Source organism: Salvia splendens, chromosome 19 (genome assembly GCF_004379255.2).
Source record: "Salvia splendens isolate huo1 chromosome 19, SspV2, whole genome shotgun sequence".
In the NCBI taxonomy this organism is placed as follows: domain Eukaryota; kingdom Viridiplantae; phylum Streptophyta; class Magnoliopsida; order Lamiales; family Lamiaceae; genus Salvia; species Salvia splendens.
In genome coordinates, this window is record NC_056050.1 from 22901965 (window position 1) to 22925757 (window position 23793).

Consider the following 23793-nt stretch of genomic DNA (forward strand, 5'->3'; position numbering starts at 1 on the left):
TAGGATTTTAATTATGCAATGTTTAATTTTATTTGTCATTTGTAATATTTATTGTGGGTTTTAAATGAATTTTAATATTATGGAAATGTTTTTGTGTAATTGAATTTTATATTAATTGTGCTCGTCCTTGCGGAAGAGCACAGTTGTGGGTGTTGTGCTCTTGCCAGAGAGCAGGCATGAATAGTACCGCCCGGGCCCACAACCGTGCCGCTGGCAAGAGCACGGTTGTGGATGCTCTTATGGCTGACAATTTTCGACACGATACGATAATCTGACACGAATCCGCACGAAATTATTGGGTCGATGTCAAGTCTTATTGGATCCGTGTCCTTATCGGGTTGACCCATTAAGAACCCGATAATTTCGGGTTGGGTTCGGGTCGGATGCGGGTCGGATACGGGTAACCCATAAAGAAATAATACTTTTATTTTTATTATTATTTAAAAATATATATATATTACTTTAATTTTTTAATTTCTTATAAATTAGGTTTAAATAGAATAAAACGAATATTAATTGTGTAAATTAGGTTAAAAATTAATGTTTAATCGAGTAATATTAGGTTTTAATCGTGTAATATCAAGTTCGGGTTGTTATTGTGTCGTATCAACCCATATTATATCGTGTAGGGTGCGGGTCGTGTTCGGATTTGAAGGTAGCAGGTCGGGTTCGTGTTCGGATTTACAGTTTCCTTAACAGGTCGGGTTCAGGTTAGGCCTTATTGGGTTGGGTCATTATCAGGTTGACCCGATAACGACCCAATCCGCACGATTTGCCAGCCCTAATTTACACAATATGGTGCATTTGAGGGTTCAAAATTGCATGGCTACTTTCTCTCACTACCCTCTTCTCTCCAAACGGTGCTGAAGAAACTGCTTCGAAGATCCAAACCTTTTCCGGCATTGCGACACCGGGTACTACCCCTCCAATATTTTTACCAGAAAATAAATAAATCTACAAATAATTAATAATATTAAACTTCGTCTCTCACTCACTCACTCGCATCTACTGCACCTTCCATTGTTCTCGCCGCCGCCACCGCCTGCAACCAACAGCCCCTCGCCAGCGCCATCACAATTACGCCCCTCCGTCTTAAAAAGTCTAGCTCGTGAGTAGTCGTGTTGCCTCAGCAGTCTCCGTCGCTCATCGTTGACAGCCATCGGACCGCCGTCGCCCTTTGTTTGTTCGAATTAAGGTCAAATCTGAATTCCCCCAATTTCTAAATCCCTAAGGCCCTTCTTGGTATGGTGGAATGGAATGACATTCCTACTTCCATTCCATTCCTTTACTTGGTAAATATTTTTGTTAGGAATCACCATTCCTTTTGTAATGGTCATTCCATTCCACATGAGAATATTCATTCCATCCATTTAGCTAAGGAATGGCCTTCCATTCCATTCCATTTTCCTTTCTTCTTATTTTAAATTTTAACAAAATTATATAAATATTATTTTATATTATATTTAAATTTAATATCATCACAATTTTATAATAAAATTAAAATTTAAAATTTTTTAATAATTGAAAAATCCACACACACACACTTCACACATTTCACACACTACACACTTCACACATTTCACACGCTACATATAGTGCACACATTTCACACATTACACATTTCACACACTACACACATTTCATACAGTTCACGCACTTCACACACTACACACATTTCATACACTACACGCACTTCACATACTACACAAACTACACACATTTCACACACTACACACATTTCACACACTACACGCACTACACACATTTCACACACCACACATTTCACACACTACACACACTACGCACATTTCACACACTACACACATTTCACAAAGTTCACACACTGCATATACTACACACATTTCAAACATTTCACACACTACACACACTGCACAAATTCAAAAATAAGATGCTTGAGAGTAGTGTTTGTAGCGTGTGAAGTGTGTGTTGTGTGTGAAATGTGTGAAGTCCGTGTAGTGTGTGAAATGTGTGTAGTGTGTGAAATGTGTGTAGTGTGTGAAGTGCGTGTAGTGTGTGAAATATGTGTAGTGCATATAGTGTGTGAAATGTGTGTAGTGCATGTAGTGTGTGAAATGTGTGTAGTGTGTGAAATGTGTGTAGTGTTTTTTTTTTGGTAGAATCAACATATTTCATTACATTTTCATTTCTATATTAATTTGTAGTTATCAAACATAGGAATGAAATCGATCAAGGAATAACAATTCCATTCCTTTTGCATTCCTTGTGCTTACCAAGCATAAGAATGAAATGGAATTGTCATTCCATTCCCACCTTCATTCCATTCCCATCTGCATTCCATTCCTTCAACCCATTCCATTCCACCATACTAAGAAGGGCCCTAAATCTTAGATCAAATTTGCTTCTATGTTCAAAGTATGAGTGATCACCCAACATAAGGGGATAACTAACGTGGCATCTTCAAAACACAAAAAAGGAAAATGCATTTATGAACAGCTTGCGTTTCAGAATGCCGTTGGGTTCGAGTCACAGTGAGGTGTTCATATTATCGCATTATTGATGGGGAGGGGTAGTACAGGAATTAATGATAAATAATAGGGACAAAAAAATATTCATGCGTTAAAGACCAATGCGTCTTGTCAGCCAAATATGGATCACCAAACACACACGTATATTTACAGCTTGGTGGAACCGCCCTGATACAATTAAGTCAACAAATATTTTAGCATTTTTCAATTGAGATGAAGTGAACGAGCCCTAAATTTACATATATCTCTAATGAGAATCAATTGGTCTCTGAGCCTCATCGTTGGTCTCATTCTTAAGGCCCTCTTTGGTATGATGGAATGAAATGAGGAATGGAATGACATTCCTACATCCGTTCCATTCCTTTCCTTGGTAATTTTTTTTCTTAGCAATCACCATTCCATTGCACATGGGAATAGTCATTCCATCCATTTAGCTAAGGAATGACAATTCCATTCCATTTCATATTCCTTTCTTCTTATTTTAAATTTTAATAAAATTATATAAATATTATTTTATATTATATTTAAATTTAATATCATCACAATTTTATAATAAAATTAAAATTTTAAATTTTTAATAATTGAAAAATCAACACACACACACTTCACACATTTCACACACTACACACATTTCATACACTACACACACTACACACATTTCACACAATACACACATTTCATACAGTTCACACACTACATGCACTTCACACATTTCACACACTACACACATTTCACACACCACACGCACTGCACGCACTTCACACACTACACACACTACACACATTACACACACACTATACATACAAAATACACACATGACGCACAAAGAAAATATTTTGTTGCGAATGAACAAGATATTGAGGAATTGTTGCACACAAAATAAACACACTACATACACTATACACAAAATATACACATTGTACACACACTACACACACTTACAAATTTTACACGAAATGCACACACTACACACACACTTCACACAAACTAAAGTTTCAAATTAAGTTTAGTTTTTCGTTTGATTTAGCTTAAACTTTTGAACAATTTCAGTTTTTCGATTCGGTTCGGTTTGAATAAAAAAAAATCTAAAAGCTGAAAAGAAATTCAAAAATAGGATGCTTGAAATGTGTGAAATGTGAGTATTGTTTCTAGTGTGTGAATTGTGTGAAATGTGTAGTGTGTAAAATGTGTAGTGTGTTAAATGTGTTAAATGTGTGTAGTGTTTGTAGTGTGTGAATTGTGTGAAGTGTATAGTGTGTGAAATGTGTAGTGTGTGAAATGTATGTAGTGTGTGAAAAATGTGTGCAGTGTGTGTAGTGTTTGTAATGTGTGTAGTGTGTGAAATGTGTGTAGTGTATGTAGTGTTTGTAGTGTGTGAAGTGTGTGAAATGTGTGTAGTGTGTGAACTATGTGTAGTGTGTGAAATGTGTGTAGTGTGTGAACTGTGTGGAGTGTGTGAAATGTGTAAAGTGTGTGTTGTGGATATATAGTGAAATTTTATGACTATTTGGTTTTGGAATTACAATTTTCTACTTTTGATATGAAATTCAAAATGTGGAATTGGAAGATTTGGAATTGCAATCCAATTCTAAATTCAAAATGTGTGAAATTCAATTGCAATTTCTTGTATGATGGAATGGAATGAGGAGAGAATGTAATGGAGATGGGAATGGAATGACTCATTCCATTCTTGTGCTTGGTAAGCACAAGAAATACAAATGGAATGTAATTGTTATTCCTTGATTGATTCAATTTCTATGTTTGATAACTACAAATAATATAGAAATGGAATGGAATGAAATATGAATAATTAATATATTGATTCTACCAAAAAAAAATTCATTCAAAAATATTTTTGCCAAATATTGTCTTGTGTGCGTATATGTGGTGTTGTGTGTGTGCATATGTGGTGTGGTGGTAGTGCGTGTGCGTGTGGTGGGGTGTATCCGTGTATGTGTGTGTGCATATGTGTTAGTGTGTGTAATGTGGTGGTGGTGTGGGGGGTGTGTGTATTTTTTTTTCAATTATTAAAAATTTTAAATTTTAATTTTATTAAAATTAAGATGATATTAAATTTAAATATAATATTTAATAATATTTATATAATTTTATTAAAATTTAAAATAAGAAGAAAGAAAAATGAAATAAAATGGAATAGTCATTCATTAACTAAATGGATTGAATCACTATTCCCATATGGAATGGAATGACCATTCCAAATGGAATGGTGATGCCTAAGAAAAAAATTACCATATAAAAGAATGAAATGGAGATAGGAATGTTACATTCCTACATTCCATTCCACCATACCACGTAGGGCCTTATTTCTCCGAGGGAGAAGAAACCAGTAAAATTTGATGCCTAATTCTCTCTTCTTTTAGAAAATGCTTGCATCTAATTTGGCCTTATTTTATGGCCCAATATGGTTGAAAAATAATTTGAAAATTTGAAATTGGGCCGACTGCGGTGGACCCATTTTCTCAACAGATTCATGTCGAAGCAGAAATGGCGTCACACCAATTTCGAATTGAATCCTCAAAGGCTCAAATTCTGCCACATTTCACGCTCCCCTACCCCCACTGCGCCATGCTTGTAATCATTAGCTGGTGAATACTGATACAGTTTGCTTAAATCGCAATTATTACCATCAATTTCTGGATCTGGACATGTTGTAAGCAATCCAGCATTCTGCCACTGATTGCGGCGGATCTTCGCTCAGCATTTGTTTCAATGATGACTGAATGAAAAGAGAATGGGATTGAGCAGTAGCAAGCACAATGCTGCCGGCCGATTGCCTTCTTCCTCTTCTTCTTCGTCGTCTGGAGGTGCCATTCGGAGGAGTCGATCCAGCGGAAGCAGAGTTTTGAAGTCGTCCTGCCTCGGATCTCACTGCGATAACCGTGATGAACGACAGGTGTTTTTTTTTGTTTAATTCATTTTGATTTGTTCGGTGATTTTTTTGTAGATCTAATTTATGTTTGAGTTGGAAGATGGCGGAATTGGTGTGCATGTAATTTCGTCATTTTTATATTGTGCGGAATTGGTTAAAATCAGCTTCGTTTTGGTATGTGCTATTAAAATTGTGAATATGGGAAAATTGTGGGAAACTTAATTGAATTAGGCATTTCTTCCTGCAATCTGATTTAACGTAAGAACATGAATTGATGGAAATTTTGATGTTGACTGCATACATTGGCTTGGCGTAGCTGGTTTAACTCGTGCCTTTTCTTGAAGTGATCAGTTGCCCATCATTATTCTGTTGCCAAATTGCGAATAGTTCATTGCTCACAACTAGTACTACATTAGATTAATGAGCATTATGAAAATGCCAGCCAAGTAACATCATGTTGAAATTTCAGGTCTCTGATGGCCCAACTGATGAAAATGGAAAGACTGCCTTCTGTCCAAGTGAGAATAAATTAGGCTCCTGTCCAGTTTCAGCAGAATGTTACGGGACAGAAAAAGCGGAGGAGAGCAATGACATGAACTGTATAAACTCTGGCATTCAGCTCCACGACTGGGGTGAGCCTAGCATCAGCAATAATGCCTCTACAGAAGGCAACAGTTCCTCTCGGTCATTTAATCCTCCTAGCCGGTTCCTTTCTCGCCTTAGTACTAATCCTGGAAACTTGAGCTTCCGTCTGACAAGAGGTGACAGTTTGGGCTCCACTAGATCTTATCCAACACCTTCAATGGGTCTCACAACTTCAAATGACGAAGTAGAAGAATGTGTTGATCCCTCTAGTAGCTATGTAAATAGAAATGAGAGGTCACAAGGCTGTGATTTTTTTCCTGCTTGCTTCACCAGTAGGTTTCCTGGAAGGCAAGATGAAAATAATGCATCTAGCCCAAATCCTGTTTTTTCCAGAAGTTTTCAAGATAGCCGACAGTTAAATAATGGTCAAGGCATACTGAGAAATAGAAATAATACAACAGTAGATAGCAATCCCAATTTATTTTCACCTTTAGATCATGTAAACACTGATGATGATGGAACAAGGCATGCTGCAAGACAGTTTGCTCGAGAACCTGCCGAACGAAATATTAGGTTCAGTAGAACATTAAGTGTTGGCAGGCTTCGTGACAGAGTTCTTCGTAGAACTGCTGCTTCTGATTTGGAGTTATATAATTTTCAGCAAGACAGGGAGGTGGGGCTTGCTCATCAGGATACTGTGGCACAGGGTTTAGGCCATGCAGAACTGGATGCAACGTCCGATGATAATAGCTTTACTCATCAGAACACTTCTGACAATGTCCTGTCCAGTTTTCCTAGCCCCTTTTACGGTAATCAAAATAATGCATATGGAACCCCACGAGCAGCTAGAGAGACCAGGTATAGAGATCTACTGGAACATAGATCAAATTTCATGGAGCGCCGGCGAAGAATAAGATCACAGGTAGTTTAATCTTTCTCACTTATTCACATACAATTGTAAATTTTGGTAATAAATGCAACTAATGCTTTCTCTTGAATTTTATGTATTCTACTTCCTTTTTCATTTTTTGACATCATGAGTACAATATCTAATATGGACATAAAATTTGGGGGTAATTTGGATTTTAGGTCCAGAACCACCATTCCTTCTGGCTTACACACACAGAGATTTAATCTAGCCAGAATTATTATGAAAGTAGCTAAAATAATTATGTATGAAGTGAACCTTGAATTCCTAAAGGCCTACCATGTTAGATTGGTAAGCTACATACATGCACTGGCTACCGATACTTGGAATTTGTCCTCCCGAAACTCTGTTGATGCAAACAAGAAACTGCAAGAGCTTTCTTCTAACTATTATGGGCTAAGTTTTAGTAATAATAATTTTTTCTATGTTTTTGCTTACGTTGACGAATTCATCTCTGAATACACCTTTTACAAACTAACCCAAGAAAATGAACTTCAAGATTTTATGTCTATGCGTGTGAGTTTTTCACATTTGGTCTTCCTTTTTATGTGCTTAAGCTTGGGGAATCTGATAGGGAATCAAAATGGCTTCTAAACATGTGTAAACATCTTCTCTTATATTTCTTGAAGACTGAAACCTGCAAAGTGCAAACCATGTTTAGGATGTTTCAGATAAATGCATGCAGCCATTTTAATATCTGAACAATACTGAGCCTAAACAATTTAAGCTATCAGGTTCTTATGACAGTGACCTTTCTGTCCATAATTCCAAAAATAATGTTTCTATGCAGCTCACATCCATGCTGTGTATAACTAACAATCCATGAATCTTCTCTTAGGTTCGTGCACTTCAGAGACATGGAAGCCGATTTGAGAGCTTGTCTGCTCAGGAGAGGTCTTGCATCTTATCTGGTCAACATCAAGGAGGTCATTGTACTTGCCGCATTGCTGCTCGAGAGCCTAATTCAAATGACGATGCTAATGCTAGGGCTAGCATATCAAGAATTGTCATGCTAGCAGAGGCTTTATTTGAGGTAATGTTATAGATCTCCCTGTATGATGCGCATGCTTTTTTCCTTGGTAAAATGGGGTGAGATCTGTTGCATTCATTTTAATTAGGTTCTGGATGAAATTCACCAGCAATCTGTCGTCTTGTCTCGGCCTTCTGTTTCTTCAATTGGATCTGTTCCAGCACCCATTGAAGTGGTGGACTCCCTGCCTTTGAAGATATTTTGTAAATTCAAAAGGAAGTCATGTGAAGATACTGTGCAGTAAGTGAATGTTATGAATCATACTTTGCAACGCAGTTTTATCCCATTTCTGGAATTTCTTTAGCATGTTTTGCGTTTTTCATGGATACTTTTGAAACGATTCATCTAATGTTGGGGATGGCTAGATGATATCCTGTTATTTACGACCCATGTCCCTTAAACCCAAGCAGGTGTTACATTTGTCTTGTTGAGTATGAAGACGGAGACAGCATGCGAGTACTACCTTGCCATCATGAATTCCATCGAGCATGCATCGATAAATGGCTCAAAGAAATCCACAGGTGTTTCTTCTAACCTATGCTGTAATGGTTGACGAAATTTGTCCCTGATGAATGACCTGAGGTAACCGTTTTGTTCTCAGGGTATGCCCCCTTTGCAGACGAGACATCTGCCGACCTGACTCGCTAACTACGGGAAGCTGTTGATGGCAAAATCATATGTTTTGCAAGATCAACTCAAACTTGCTCCGTTTGGCTTGTGGAGAGAGGATCAGTTAGCTCCCTTCCACTACCTTTGTTTGTGTGTTGTTCTAGTTTGTTAGGTTTGGGTTACAGGGTTAAAATGGTAATCCTTCAGCTTGGTCTGAATTGTGTAATCTCTCGCTTTTCAACTGCTCGATATATTGGAGTGTCTATTTCCCTCTCTGCTCTATAGAGAATTGTGAGTAAGAATATAAAAACTAGGGTTCGTTGTAAAGGCTTGTAAATTTTTAAATAAGTAAGATATAGTCATTAAACCATATACTCCATATGAATATTATTTAGCTATAGATAGAGACTGAAATAATTAATTTTGGAAAAATATCATGTAAAATTAATTTTGACTTATAAGTCTCGACCTCTTATCCTTATAGCATCCACAATAAGGGACGTCCGCCCCTAGCCACAGGCCAGCGGATAGGGCATGGCGGACGTCTGCTATTGTGTTAGGCTAACGCGAAGGATGAACGGCGACGGACGAGAGGTTGGGCACGAACTAACCGGTTAGCTGATCGCTAGCCTATTGCTAACCGCTTATTACCCGGCGAACGATAGGCTAACCGATTTTTTTTTATTTATACTCTATATTTGCAACTCATTGCACTTCATTTTTTTTATAAATACCAACAATTAAAATGAATCAATCGTATTTATCAATTTATTTGCTAGGCTAGGGCATTGGCTAGGCTATGGCTAGGCTGTGGGAAATGCATGATGATGTGGCGGGAGGAGTTTTGGCTAGACTATTGCTAGCCTATCCTTATCGTAGATGCTCTTATAATATCCGTCAATATCGGTTCAATTTACTTCAAACAATCTTTGAATCCAAATATCATGTGGAAGTTCCAAATGTGAACTTACTGAAACATTAAGAGAGGCAATACCAGTAACTGCATATTGTTAAAACAATCATAAAGTTTGATCAAATTTTTAGGGGTGAGCACTCGGGTTTCGGTTCGGTTTTTTGTCAAAACCGAACCAAACTCGAAAAACCGAATTTAGTTCAAAACCCAAACCGAACCGAACCCAAAAAACCGAAAACCGAACTTAAAAAACTGAACAAAACCGAAAAAATTGAAATTTTCAAAAAAAAACTGAAAAACCGAAAAAAATATGGAGTATATATTAATATACATATATATATATATATATATATATATATAGGAGAGCGTTATTCTCCTTTTCACATCTTAGATCATTTTTCCTTCTTAATATTACGCGTTAGATCTAAGGCATCAACGGATCAGATTGATTCTATAAAACTGGTTCCGTGTTGCATTATAGAAGGTGGTTGTATGCATTACAGGGTTATTATTGACATTTGACGGAAAAGTAACTGCCACATTTTGGTATCTGCGAATAATGCACCACATGGTCACGAGTAATGCATATAATTGACTATATAATGCACAATATGTGAACTGCAATGCATACGAATAAGATGTACCATGTTATGATGTTTGGACACACGTTTCTTGTTTCCCCTAAGGGTTTAATAAGCTTAGGGGCTAGGGTATAGTACGTAGACACGTATGTAATCTTCACATGGTAACGAGTAATGGATATAATTGACTATATAATGCACAATTTGTGAACTGCAATGCATACGAACAAGATGTGTTGTGTTATGATGTTTGACACACGTTTCTTGTTTCCCCTAAGGGTTTAATAAGCTTAGGGGCTAGGGTATAGTACGTACGCATTAATAACAAATTATAAAACGATACGAATAATTTACCAAATTGTCACGAGTAATGGATGTTATTAACTATATAATGCACAATATGTGAACTGCAATGCATACGAATAAGATGTACCATGTTATGATGTTTGACACACGTTTCTTGTTTCCCCTAAGGGTTTAATAAGCTTAGGGGCTAGGGTATAGTACGTAGACATTACTAACAAATTGTTGTTATTGGAATATACGTATGTGCATTATTTGGTTTAGGTAGTGCATTATGTAGCTGTTAATTGTCATTATCTCAGTATATTATGCATTATTAGAGGTATTGTGTATATGGGTTAATCAACGGATTGAAGATTACATACGTGCATTTAGTAATGTCTACGTACTATACCCTAGCCCCTAAGTTTATTAAACCCTTAGGGGAAACAAGAAACGTGTGTCAAACATCATAACATGGTACATCTTATTCGTATGCATTGCAGTTCACATATTGTGCATTATATAGTTAATAACATCCATTACTCGTGACAATTTGGTGAATTATTCGTATCGTTTTATAATTTGTTATTAATGCGTACGTACTATACCCTAGCCCCTAAGCTTATTAAACCCTTAGGGGAAACAAGAAACGTGTGTCAAACATCATAACACAGCACATCTTGTTCGTATGCATTGCAGTTCACAAATTGTGCATTATATAGTCAATTATATCCATTACTCGTTACCATGTGAAGATTACATACATGTCTACGTACTATACCCTAGCCCCTAAGCTTATTAAACCCTTAGGGAAACAAGAAACGTGTGTCAAACATCATAACACAGCACATCTTGTTCGTATGCATTGCAGTTCACATATTGTGCATTATATAGGCAATTATATGCATTACTCGTGACCATGTGGTGCATTATTCGTAGCGGTTTCCAGCCATTATTAGATTACTATTGTACCCTCATAATGCACAAAATAGGACAAATAATGCAACACGGGATTAATTACCCAATGTTGATCTTGACCGTCAATTTCTCTAATCTAATGGCTGATATTAAGAAGGAAAAATGAGGAAATATAGGAAAAGGAAATGAATACATCCATATATATATATATATATATATATATATATATTAATAGAATATAAATATATAATACAAATTAAAAGAATATATATTATATATATGATATAATATATTAAATTAATAGAGTAAATATATAATATTGTAATTAAAATATAATTCGGTTTTTCAGGTTTTTTTTCGCCGGAACCGAAAAACTGAAATTTTTTTATTTTTAAAACCGAACCGAATTTCAAAATTTCTGTTTAGTTCGGTTCGGATATTCGGTTTCGGTTTTTTTGCTCACCCCTACAAATTTTGGTCTGTCTCTGATTTAAAAATGGTCAATCATATCATAACTTTGAAAATTTTCACAATTGTCCCATAATGTATAATTTGAGAGAAATTATGTATGATTTGCAAAAATATTATGTTGACAAAACATTCACCTACTTAAGTTACGTTTTTAATAAACTTAGTCAATCATATCTTAAATTTTTACTATGTATGCGTTATATTAGTACATTCAAAAGTAGAGCATGATGGAATCTTTCGTCATAGGAGAATTGTGAAAAATATCAAAGTTATAATATTTTCAATCATTTTTTTAAAATTGATCAGAGTTTAACTAAACTTCATAATTTTTTTGATAATTTACTAAATATAAGTAGTATTCCCTCCATAATTTTTTTGATAATTTACTAAATATAAGTAGTATTCCCTCCATTCAGTAATATGAATCTTATTTTCTCCTCTGTAATATGAGTCTTTACTCTTAATTGTTTGACATTAATTGAAAAAAATATTAAAATATGAGAAAAGTGAGTTAATAAAATAATACGTATAAGATATTATTTATTAATTATAATAAAAATGAAATGGGATTTTTATTAATCGGACCTAAATAATAGTACTAACATGATACTCCACTTTTATGGTACTGCTAGATTTTAGAACAGACAATCTGGATAAAGTAATTTTGACATTATTAGAAAACGGCATTTAATCTTCTGCTGATGCAAACATTGTAAATAGTGCTATCTGGAGGGTGTGAAATGCAAATAATGATAAACCAGCAACGAAGATTGTGTGTGTGATAGTCCGAGAAGGAGAGAGCTAAGAAACGGTGGTGACTGAGCGACGAGATGCAGCAACGATGAACACCAACGCCAACGCAATGAACCACTGTTTCGCCGCTGCGACGCAGGATCTCGATCCGCAACACTCTCCGCCGCCGCCAGCCACCAGTACCTCCACCCAACCGTACCACCAGCAACCCCAGCCGCAGCGCCGCCTCCGCGGCTTCGCCGCCACAAACTCCAACAGCAACGCCGCAGCAACCGCCACTCCAATAAAGAGCAGGAAGGAGAGAGACAAGGAGAAGGAGCGAACGAAGCTCCGAGAGCGCCACCGCAGAGCAATCACCAGCCGAATGCTCGCCGGTCTCCGCCAGTACGGGAATTTCCCCCTCCCTGCGCGCGCCGACATGAACGACGTCATCGCTGCACTCGCTCGGGAGGCTGGCTGGACGGTTGAGCCCGACGGCACCACTTACAGGCAGACGCCGCCGCCCCCTCCAATACATCCGCAATCGCAATCGCAGCCGCCTCCTGCTTCTCATTTCAATTCTGTTCAACAAAATAATAGTAATGCCTCTAACGTGGTGAGTGTTTTGAAAGTTTTGGAATAAGAGGTTTCAGTGGTATCTTATTATGTGAATTATAAGTTTTAGGATTGAACACGTATTAATTGATAGATAAGGAGTTCTTGTGGTGATGTTGTCGTTTTTGTGATGTCTGTAGTGAATTTGTGACTCAATTTGAGAATTCGGTATGGAAAGGAAAGAAAAAACTGAAAGGAAGTTGATTTGCTTTAAGTACCTTAAGATTTGGATCAGATGCTAGTTTTTGAAGCTCGGAAGTTTTTTGTTAAGTGATCATTTATGGGCATAATAGAAAAGAACCTGAACACTGTAGGTTACATATGATAAACGAGTTGGGTATTTTGGCACTACTGATGAGTTAAATTTCTCTAAGTTGGGGAGAATGGTTGTTGTGCTTCCAATTGCATACAAAAGCTTAACACCTCGAGCCAAACAAATGGAATAGATTGTACTCCTACTTAACAATTTCAGTTATTTGTTTTATGGAAAGAATCCATGGTGGACTGCATATCCTGATCATTGGTCCTCTTTCTCCTTCCCCTTTTAGTAATACTAACAATCTAGATTCACGTTTCTGGATTTACGTTTCTGTAGATGATATATTTATTTGCCACAGAGTTGACTAAAGCAGAGAGCTTGATACTGTATTCTTCTATGATTATTATCCAAATTTGATTCTCAGGGAATTTGATTATGTGGAGAGCGGGATTGGTACAGACCAAGTTCATTTTATTTAGAAAAAGTGACTCTTCTGCTGTATGTCATCTCGTGGTTGTAGATATCGTGTTTGACTGCTGTTTTATATCACTCATGTGACAAAACTATACAGTGTTTCTGATTAGCTGCTGCTAACTTGAAGCAGGGTGTAAATCCAGTTCGGTCAGTTGAAAGCCCATTATATTCTGGTGCTTTGAGAAATTGCTCTGTGAGGCCATCAGTTGATTGTCAGCCTTCAACTCTCAGAGTTGATGAGAATTTGTCACCAGCATCCCTTGATTCAGTTGTTGCAGAAAGGGATGCAAAGCTTGACAAATATTCCAGTGCCAGCGCCAGCGCCAGAGACTCCCCTGAATGTTTGAAGACAAGCCAGGTATAAACTCTCTCTGAAAATTTGTGCTACCTTGACTTAATTTGCTTAGTCATTCATCTGACTTAATGAAATTATTATAATAGTAATTTATATCTGGCACTCATATTGGTTGAAGATTACTGCATATAATGGGAATTTTATTTTTATTTATCCAAACTTAGTACTCATTTGCCTACACCTATATGGTAGAACATTATGACCCAAACCAGTATCTTGTATCTCTGTCCACATAAAGAAATATGTTTGGCATTCTTTAAAACTAAGAGGAACCAAAAATGAAATCTTCATCATGTTGGGAGCTTCTTTCATATGCACTATAATACTCCCTCTGTCCATTAGAAATGAAACATTTTCCTTTTTAGTTTGTCCCATAAAAAATGAAACGTTTCTAAAAATGAAACGTTTCTAAAAATGGAAACACTACTCTCTCTACTTTTCCTTCTCTCTTACTTTACTCTCTCTTTATTAACTCACAAAACAACACTACATAAAATCCCGTGCCGAAAAGCAAATGTTACATATTTAATGGGACGGAGGGAGTACAAGTTTTACATGGCGAAGGCATGCAAACTTGGGTTTAGTGCTCCTGTATGGTTGTCTAAGATTTTGGTGCTAAACTTTATGTTCAAGGCATTGCTCGGGGGAGAAACATACTTCAGTTGCATAATGAATAATTCTCTACATCATGGTCGATTCTTGCAGCTTGTGCAAGATGTTCACTGCAGGGAGCATGGAAACGGTCTTCCTGAAACCTCTTACATCCCTGTTTATGTGAAGCTTGCAGTAAGTATTCTTTCAAAATCTTTTTGGAGTATTTAAAATAATATCCTAACACATTACTCTTGAACATCTCCTGTGTATAAGTTTGTTTAAATGCGCAATACCTTTTCTGGATTGGATTTTGCAGACTGGCTTAATCAGCAATTTCTGCCAGTTGATGGATCCTGAAGGTGTTAAAGTGGAATTACAACATCTGAGGTCTTTGAATGTTGATGGTGTTATCGTAGATTGTTGGTGGGGAATCATTGAAGCTTGGACACCAAAGAAGTATGAATGGGCAGGCTACAGGGAAATGTTTAACATTATTCGAGAGTTTGGTATGAAATTGCAGGTAATGAGGTTTCAAGAATGTTTTCTTTAACTCTTTGACCCCTGAATATTGAGTATCCTACTTTCACTTGGTTCAACAAGCAATTGACATGATTAGGGCGTAATACCATTTGTAGTGGCAGTACTCAAACTTCATATTAACATACCATATAAGATCAAATGAAAAAGTCTCTACTTGGGGGGTTCTTCCTGTAATATGAAAATATTAGTCTAGAAAATGATCATATAATTTAAACACCATTTTTGAATATTTTTTCATGGTTCTCAATATGCATTTTCTACACTTACCCCCAAAGTCATTATTTTTTATGTTTAACTAGTTTCCTAAGGTATGCTTTTGGTGAATATTCTGAAATCTCTCTTTTCTGAAGGTGGCAATGGCATTTCATGAATACGGAGGACCTGATACGGGTGGAATATTTATCTCCCTCCCTCAGTGGGTATTGGAAATTGGGAAAAACAACCAGGATATATTCTTCACAGATCGTGAAGGAAGAAGAAATACTGAGTGTCTTTCTTGGGGCATTGACAAGGAACGAGTACTTAAAGGAAGAACTGGCATCGAGGTACTTAGCTATTCTTTTATCATCCTTTGTTGCAAGTGAACGGATCATGGTCATGGCCTTTTAAAGCCTCTTGGATCATTGCATACTTGACGGTTTAATGACTTCTGCAATCTGGAGCATAATTCTTGTTCAGTTCGCTTCACCAATAAAATTCAAAAACTAAGTTACCGCCTTAAATTCCCAAAACCATCCTCAATAATTTTTCATGTATAATGTTCTGTCCTTGAAGTTCCTAGATTTAGTACTTGATCCATGATTTGTTTCTAACATTTACCTCTTTATTCATATCAGTTATAGGTATTTACTATGTTTGTTGCTGTCCTTTGGAATGGTGATTTTATGCAGCTCGACATACAGAATAAAAAAATTTCTTTGTACATAAACCAGTATATTTCTGTAATTTCAGATCTATTTTGATTTCATGAGAAGCTTCCGAACTGAGTTTGATGACTTATTCACTGAGGGCCTCATTTCTGCTGTTGAAGTTGGGTTAGGAGCTTCTGGAGAGCTGAAGTACCCTTCATTTTCAGAAAGGATGGGCTGGAGATATCCGGGTATTGGTGAGTTTCAGGTATCTCATAAAATCTAAGTATCTTTTGAATTTTATCTTTGAAATTTCTATTAGCTGGACAAAAGTGGTAAAATTTGCTCATCTTGCATATTAGTACAAAAAATGCATATTTCAATATTGCATCCTGATATTTCTATGATTTCCATCTTTCCAGTGTCACGATAAATATTTGTTGCAAAATCTCCAAAGAGCTGCAAAACTCCGTGGACACTCATTCTGGGGCCGGGCCCCTGACAATGCTGGTTATTATAATTCTAAGCCACATGAGACAGGATTCTTCTGTGACAGTGGTGATTACGATAGCTACTACGGACGCTTCTTTCGGCATTGGTATACTCAGGTCTTAATAGACCATGCTGATAATGTTTTGTCCCTGGCAAGTCTTGCCTTCGAGGATATACAGATAGTCGTCAAGGTACTCATTCACATATCCGAAGTCTGTTATATTTCCCCATGAGTTTTATGTTTGTAGATTAGGAGGATAACTAACAGATCTATGATCTAGATTCCAGCAGTTTACTGGTGGTATAAGACAAGTAGCCATGCTGCAGAGCTCACTGCTGGCTTCAACAACCCTTCTAACCAGGACGGTTATGCTCCATTGTTCGAAGTGCTGAAAAACCACGCCGTCACCATGAAATTTGTCATCTCGGGATTTCAGGCTCCATATCCAGAGATTGATGAAGCATTGTCTGATCCCATGGCCCTGAACTGGCAGGTTAGTCGTCTTTAGTTCACTTAAAAGTGACCAATTGCTCTTGGTAACGTTTTCGTGGATGCAGGTCCTTAACTCAGGTTGGGACAAAGGGCTTAATGTTGCAGGCCAGAATGGGCAGCCATGCTACAATAGAGAAGAATTCACGAGGCTGGTTGAGACAGCAAAGCCGAGAGACCATCCTGACCGCAGACACTTCTCTTTCTTCGCCTTCCAACAACCTTCGCCTTCGATCCAAAGAACCATATGCTTCCCGGAGATTGATTACTTCATTAAAAGCATGCACGGTGAGCCACATTCATCGTCGTATTTCTCGTTTTTCTGTTTTGGGTCGTGTCTCATAGTCTCAAGCTTTAACTTGCAGGAGAAGTCAGTAACTAATATTCCCAACTGGCGCCACGGGAGACTACTTTCACCTACTGTACTACAAAGTTTTTCTTGTAAAGTCCAACCTTAATTATTTTCTATGTGGACGTAATTTCAAGACTTTTCTATGTTAAAAATGTATATTCACCACGATTCTATGAACAAGTAATGTTTATCTGCATATGCAAAAAGAACAATTAAATCACATGATAACTTTCTTGGATTAATAACTAAATTCCATGGATAAAGAACGAATTCAAAACCTATTTTCATGACAAACATATATGAAAATATTCTTGGAACATGTGTTTCAAAATGCGACTCCACATAACAGGGAGGGTTATTTACATGGATTATGAGTTGGTATCTAGGAGAATTTTGACCAGACGAACTGCGGACTGCCGATGCACCAAACTCGGCTCCGGCTAGGCTTCACGCTGCTCACCGAGCTCATCTTAGCTTCGTCGCGATGAGTGTCGACATCGGAAACGTTGCTGCCTGAGTCGCAAGGTTTCTTCATCTCCACGGTGTTCAACTGGTGAATGAGGGAGTGCCTGACGCGGTCGAGCATCGGGCTGTCCGTGATCCCCGGAACTCTAGCTCCGACGAGATGCGACATCGCCACCGGAGAGTTGGGATTGCTCGTTATGTCTTCCTGAAGAATGTCTCCTAGCCGTGACAGAATGCTGAATGCTAAGTTAGATACAACTCGGGAGTAAGCTTCAAGAATCGAGTGCCCCACATCCTACATATTTTTCGACATTGATAAGAGGCTCATGTTTTTAAGAAATGTAATGAAAAGTAAATAAAAAAATAATAGTGGAAGGTAAAGTTAATGGAATGAGCAAATTTGAGTGAGCTAAAGTTAATGGAATGAGGAAATGAGACAATTTTCAAGGGCAGATGAAAATGGAAAATTGGGACGATTAATGGCGGAAGAGTGTAATAGCATACCTTGCCATACTGGATTTTTGTGACATCTAGGAAAGTCTGAGGAAGATTTGGATACTTGCTCTTGAGCTGCAGCAGCAGTAGTTCGGCTCGGTTCGTCAACCATTCCATCTTATCGAGTTCTACTTTAACGAAAGACCATGACGTTCGAACGGGGGACTTCCCATTGCCTTGCTCCGCCACTCTCTCCTTCCACGCGAGTATAGCAGCTTCCAATCGGTTGATGGCATCGAGAGCACCGTGTTCGGATTTCAGATTCAGGCAGCTGATCATATCCTCGGTAGACAGACACTCTGCAGTCAGGATCCTGTACAGTTCCTCTCCGAGGCTCGCCCTCCCCGACTGATACAGACAGGCAACAAGTTCAGTGTATCGGCCGCACATTATTAACCATGTATGCATATACGAAAGAGAGACAATGTACCTTTGAGAGCGCGTCTCGGATGGTAGCAGGGATCGGCATCTCAGCCAAGACGCTCTCGTTGATGGCTTTCCCAGCTTTGAACACTTGGAAGATCAATTTGCCTTGATGCAGTAATCTCTTTCTTTCTATCTCCGAGAGGCCGACTATGGGCACTCGCGGGGAAGGAAGCCACCACCGCGTGCTCTGTCCTGCGCTTCGGCTCTTTCCTTCACCTTGGCTGCCCACCTCCGCATACCAGAATTCGGTATTCACCATCGAGTCGAGCATTTCCTGGTGGTTTCGGAGATTAAAGAGGCAGAGTGAGCATGAATGTTGAAAAATGAAGATCGTTTTTTCAAGTGGAGAAACAACATACAATGAGCATGGAATCCAATTTCCGAAGTGCTGGAAGGTTCACGTGGATGTCGGCTCGAGCTTTTGGAGTCATGATCTACACGTAGCAACGAGACAGAAGATCAAATCCGTATTCGTGATGCAATCATCGTATCGTTCACGGATAGGGCTAAAACACATACATACCTCTAAAGTTCGGCCATTGGCATCGTTTTGCTTTGCGGGAACCAACTCGACCATATAGTTCGTTGGGGCGAGCAGCCAATCCATTTCCCTTCGCCATTCGCTCTTCCTCTCCTCCGGCAATGGCTCCAGCTTCCAAAGCTCACCAAAGACAGAAGCTTCAATATTTTTACCAACATTTGTCATCAGCGACATTTTGACAAGAAACTAAACGCGTAACGGTCTCTACCTGCTAGACTATTGATAGCATTCGACAGCGCTAACGCTGTGGAGACGCCCTTTTTCCCACCGGTAACATCCTCCCCGAGCAACAGCTTAGCAAACTTTTCTTTCATTGTTTCGACATCTGAGAATTGGTTTGGCTTTCCTTTTGCAAGGGTCGGACGAAGGGTTGTTGTGAACTTCCACTCATCTTGACACTGATCGTCTTTCTTCATTATCGTCCTGAGAGAGGAGAATGATCCGAAAGCATTAGTGCTGGACGAGCAGCTGGAGTCATCGTCATCAAAGAAGTCAGTGACACAGCCATCCCCTCTGCTGGTGCCACTATCGTTATCGAACGAATGAATGCAGCTCTCAAGACCATTATATGTCGTCATCCCTGAACATACAGATTCCAAGTCAGTTGATGAAACACACCAAAAAGGGCAACTGTCAACGTGGCACGAGAAACACTATTTCCAGACCTCAAAACATCACTTTGGGAGTACACTAGTTTGAGATTCTTTCAAGAAAATATTTGATTTTTATTCTACTTTTTTCTGTCTAAACTTCCATTATAACACAGCATAGTAACTTTATCAATAAATTAGATTCACAACAAGGCTTTGTCTCCAAGAAGTAGATCACTTTAAACTACAACATTCGTCTTCGGCCTAGAGGTAAGAACGCTGCACTTTGCTAGCGCGATTAATTAACATACGAAGAACATATGTCAGAAAGGCATGAACGCCACGATCATAGATCTTTGCAAACAGTGCGTCTCGGTTGATTCTATTCTTTTCTTAGATTACTTATATCCAGATGCAAAAATTGTGTGTCCACACATGGTATAAACAAGTAACACGGCACATATTGTCACTTAAAACTGACAAAAACGCAACAGTTCGATATAAAAGACACATTTGCAAATACATAAATAAACAACTGGAGAAACCAGGCTACACTATAACGAAAATCACGGGGGATTTATTTATTTTTTTCCATTTTTTGTCTTATAGTTAGAACTAGCAATCAGCATTCGAACTTGAGTTCTCAGTAGTGATAATTTTTAACTTGCAACAAGCATAAAAGTCCATATTTGAGAGAGCATAAAAACAAGATGATCTGAGATGGACTGATCATAGGAGATATAATTCTGCAGGAGATGTAGATCCAAACAGAAACCATTTAAATTTGAAAAAAGTAGATGTCAGAAGACAATGACTTTTTTTTGTCCCAACAAATGTGAGTCATGATTTTTTATGATTAAAGAATTAGGGTCCATACAAACTCAATAGTCCCTCCATCACTAAGAGCTATTGAGAAATCTCTTTCACACCAACAAAAGAGAACACAAAACTTTTCCCCTCACACTCTCCTCTACCCCATTTCAAACACCAAAAAGCAAGCATTTTGAAATCTTTGGGGGCCATGAAATTGACTAAGCAAGTTAAATGGCATCAAAGAAAAAGGGGCCCTTCTCACAAATAAAAAAGAAAGAAATGAATATATAATAGTCTTCTATCAGTTAGATTTGACCAATAATGCTAGGATTTCTTGTTCAGTGGTGTGGCATTGAACTACTTCTTGCAGAGTGAAATAAATGTATAATAAATAAGACCCAACCCCACATGGCTAAATGTGCACAAAATGCAGAGTGATAGGCTTATATGTTTTGCTACTAATAATATTATATTTTTGGGTTACTTATCTTCTAGGGACTTGACCAATTAATATTAGGAAGGGGGCACATTCCCAAACACTTCAAGAAATTTCCTCATTTGAAGAGCTTTAAGCCCCAAGATTCAAATTTTTTGTCAAATACATAATCTTATATTGATAGACACACATGGGGTAGGTAATTAGGTGCATAGCAACCAATCCATGACTTTTTAAAAACTTTGTATTTAGATTCCAAATAAAATAAAGCTCAGTTATGACTCACCATGACAAGTTGTCCTATACACATATATCAAGCATTTCCAGTTATGCATCCTATTCATGTTTCAATCTCGTATGTTCCGGGATGCATTTACCTCTACGTGCAATGTACGTTTAAAAAGGAGCCGAACCAGACCGGGAAGACGCCAGTATTTCAAACAATGTGAAACAGAACAACAGCTCTGTTTTATACAGTTTATGATTCTTGATTTATTTTTCATAAAAAATACTAGTATTAAATTGGGGAAAGAAAATTACTTTCTTGTTCATCAAAGTCATTGCTCATATCTCTTATGTTTCTCGTACAACAAGTTAATCTCCTCCTCATGATCATCGTTGTGTCGGTATCCTTGTCGATAAAAATATGATTTTTATAAACCACCTTCCTGCATAGAGAAAGAGATATACAATTAATTGCATGATATATTGATGTTGAGGTTTCTTTAGCAATAAATAATGTGAGATTTTTTCTAAAATGAAACGTGACAGGTCGACTAAGAAAGACAATTCTTCCAAAATCTAGTTAACAAAATGTAAATTCAGTCACAAATATTGTTGGAAGTCAAGAAGTGTATAACAAGAATCACTATTATTAAAAACACTTTCTTTTCATGGGAGAAAACAAAAGAAGAAAGAAGAAATAATGGGATTATACCAAATTTTGCGGCGATTTGCCCCCTCTACAAATCCAAATTGAACCAAAAACAAATTAATTAATCAATCCCAATGCTATTAAGTTGACTCATGAGCTCAACTCAGTGAGCTAGGAGTGGAGTGCACGATAACATAAAATAAAAGTGAGAAAAATGGAATCTTGCAGGTAAAAAGTGTGTTAAAAATAACCTTTGACGTAATGAAGCAAGCTTTTTTTTACAGAAGGAATGGGTCAATAAAAGAGGGTAGTTTCAGCTTGCGTTGTAGTATGTCAGACACTGCAACACTGCTTTGAGCCTTTGACTGTGCATGAAAAATTAAATATTAGTACTAAAACTACTCGATTAAAAAAAGGTGAGAAACACACACACACACACACACAGAACGTGTGTTTGTGGTGAAAAAATCGGTGAATCATGAAAGAGACGCAGTAAAGATCGAATCTTTATATGAAATTTCACATTTTGGAAGGTAGAAAAAAGAAAGTGAATAAACACAAGATAGAGGGTTGAGCTCATTAATCTTTGAAGTAAAGATCGAATCTTTATATGAAATTTCACCCTTTACACAAAACCCAGAAGAACATAGAGAGAATGGTGTACCTTTGTGATAACAGCAAAGAAAATCCTCTTGTTTGATGTTGAATGCAACTAAAAATAAATGCTTGTTTCAAGAAAATCAGTCCCCCCCTATGGATTAAATGAAGGCAGTAGAGAGGTAAAAGAATCCCAAAAAGTTTAGAGGGTGAAATCAAAATCAGAAGCAGTAAAATGGGAGGTAGAAAAAAGGAGTCTTTAGAAATGGTGGAAAAGAGAATGAAAGAAATAAATGGGAGTAATGTTGTAGCGTCAGAGACAGGCAAAGGGGAGTAGGAATTGGGCAAGAGCAAGAACTGTAGTAAGAATGTAGAGCTTTGACTGCATCTATTACATTAGTGTGTGTGTGTGTGTGTGTTGGTGATGGAAATGAAATTAGAGTGTAGGGGATTGAGGAAGTGAAGCACAAATCTAGAATTGAGGAGGTTTTATCAGAGATAGATAATTAAGTCATGAAAAGGCTATAAGTACTTAAAATTTACCTTAATTAACTCTATACCCATCGGTTCGAAGGTGTTAAGAAAGAAGATTAACTACAGTAATTATATTGGATTATATAATAAATGTGTGTGACATGAAATGAATTGATAAAAGGAAACACGTTATGGAAAATGAGAAACATAATCAAATTATTGAATGGAACATTAATTGTGATGTTATTAGTTTTCCCGTTAATGTTAAGTGATTAAATGTCAAAATGATTATGATTAACAATTTTGAATTATTGGGGCCTACAATGTGCAGCGTTGTGTTGTTCCTTTTTTTTTGTGTACTTACTATATAATCTTTGTCCATATGCACCTGTAGTTTATCATACAATATGCATGATAATTATCATATAATTATAACCCACCCTAAAAGATTTATAAGAAAATGGCATACGAATATACGATCCGTAGAAAAGAATTTAAATTAGAGATTTACATTTTTAAATGAATCATATGTATTTACTTTTGTCTTCGTTAATGCTAGAATAGATTTTAATATGTGAAATTAAAGTTCATTTGATGTTTTTCAACTCTAGCTG

At 37.3% G+C, this 23793-nt stretch overlaps 3 protein-coding genes across 11 annotated transcripts; 2 read left to right on the forward strand and 1 right to left on the reverse strand.

The window, feature by feature from the left end:
- The first annotated feature begins 5007 nt into the window (after positions 1 to 5007).
- LOC121780461 lies at positions 5008 to 8928 on the forward strand. Of its 2 annotated transcripts, none has more exons than XM_042178096.1 (6): positions 5008 to 5421; positions 5867 to 6904; positions 7749 to 7943; positions 8050 to 8180; positions 8351 to 8461; positions 8542 to 8928. In XM_042178096.1, the coding sequence occupies exons 1-6, from the start codon at positions 5260 to 5262 to the stop codon at positions 8603 to 8605; spliced, it is 1701 nt and encodes a 566-aa protein (XP_042034030.1). In that variant the 5' UTR covers positions 5008 to 5259; the 3' UTR covers positions 8606 to 8928. The 2 variants fall into 2 exon arrangements, with proteins under 2 accessions (XP_042034030.1, XP_042034029.1); XM_042178095.1 differs by having other exon boundaries at positions 5011 to 5421; positions 8029 to 8180.
- Positions 8929 to 12419: 3491 nt separating this feature from the next.
- On the forward strand, positions 12420 to 17664 carry LOC121779797 (beta-amylase 8-like). Of its 6 annotated transcripts, none has more exons than XM_042177225.1 (10): positions 12423 to 13065; positions 13925 to 14155; positions 14786 to 14938; positions 15063 to 15266; positions 15637 to 15831; positions 16238 to 16402; positions 16557 to 16817; positions 16908 to 17120; positions 17185 to 17404; positions 17482 to 17664. In XM_042177225.1, the coding sequence occupies exons 1-10, from the start codon at positions 12559 to 12561 to the stop codon at positions 17496 to 17498; spliced, it is 2166 nt and encodes a 721-aa protein (XP_042033159.1). In that variant the 5' UTR covers positions 12423 to 12558; the 3' UTR covers positions 17499 to 17664. The 6 variants fall into 6 exon arrangements, 4 of the variants coding, with proteins under 4 accessions (XP_042033159.1, XP_042033161.1, XP_042033160.1 ...); XM_042177227.1 differs by having other exon boundaries at positions 12424 to 13065; positions 14858 to 14938; XM_042177226.1 differs by having other exon boundaries at positions 12424 to 13065; positions 13928 to 14155.
- Positions 17665 to 17749: 85 nt separating this feature from the next.
- On the reverse strand, positions 17750 to 23182 carry LOC121779799 (rop guanine nucleotide exchange factor 14-like). Of its 3 annotated transcripts, XM_042177230.1 has the most exons (9): positions 22773 to 23182; positions 22360 to 22473; positions 21775 to 21902; positions 19604 to 19975; positions 19378 to 19532; positions 19214 to 19288; positions 18859 to 19128; positions 18438 to 18776; positions 17750 to 18228 (listed from the first exon to the last, which is right to left on the reverse strand). In XM_042177230.1, exons 3-9 carry the CDS (start codon positions 21848 to 21850, stop codon positions 17851 to 17853), a joined length of 1665 nt encoding a protein of 554 aa, XP_042033164.1. In that variant the 5' UTR covers positions 21851 to 21902; positions 22360 to 22473; positions 22773 to 23182; the 3' UTR covers positions 17750 to 17850. The 3 variants fall into 3 exon arrangements, with proteins under 3 accessions (XP_042033164.1, XP_042033165.1, XP_042033166.1); XM_042177231.1 differs by lacking the exon at positions 22360 to 22473; XM_042177232.1 differs by lacking the exons at positions 22360 to 22473; positions 22773 to 23182 and adding an exon at positions 22172 to 22258.
- Positions 23183 to 23793: the final 611 nt, after the last annotated feature.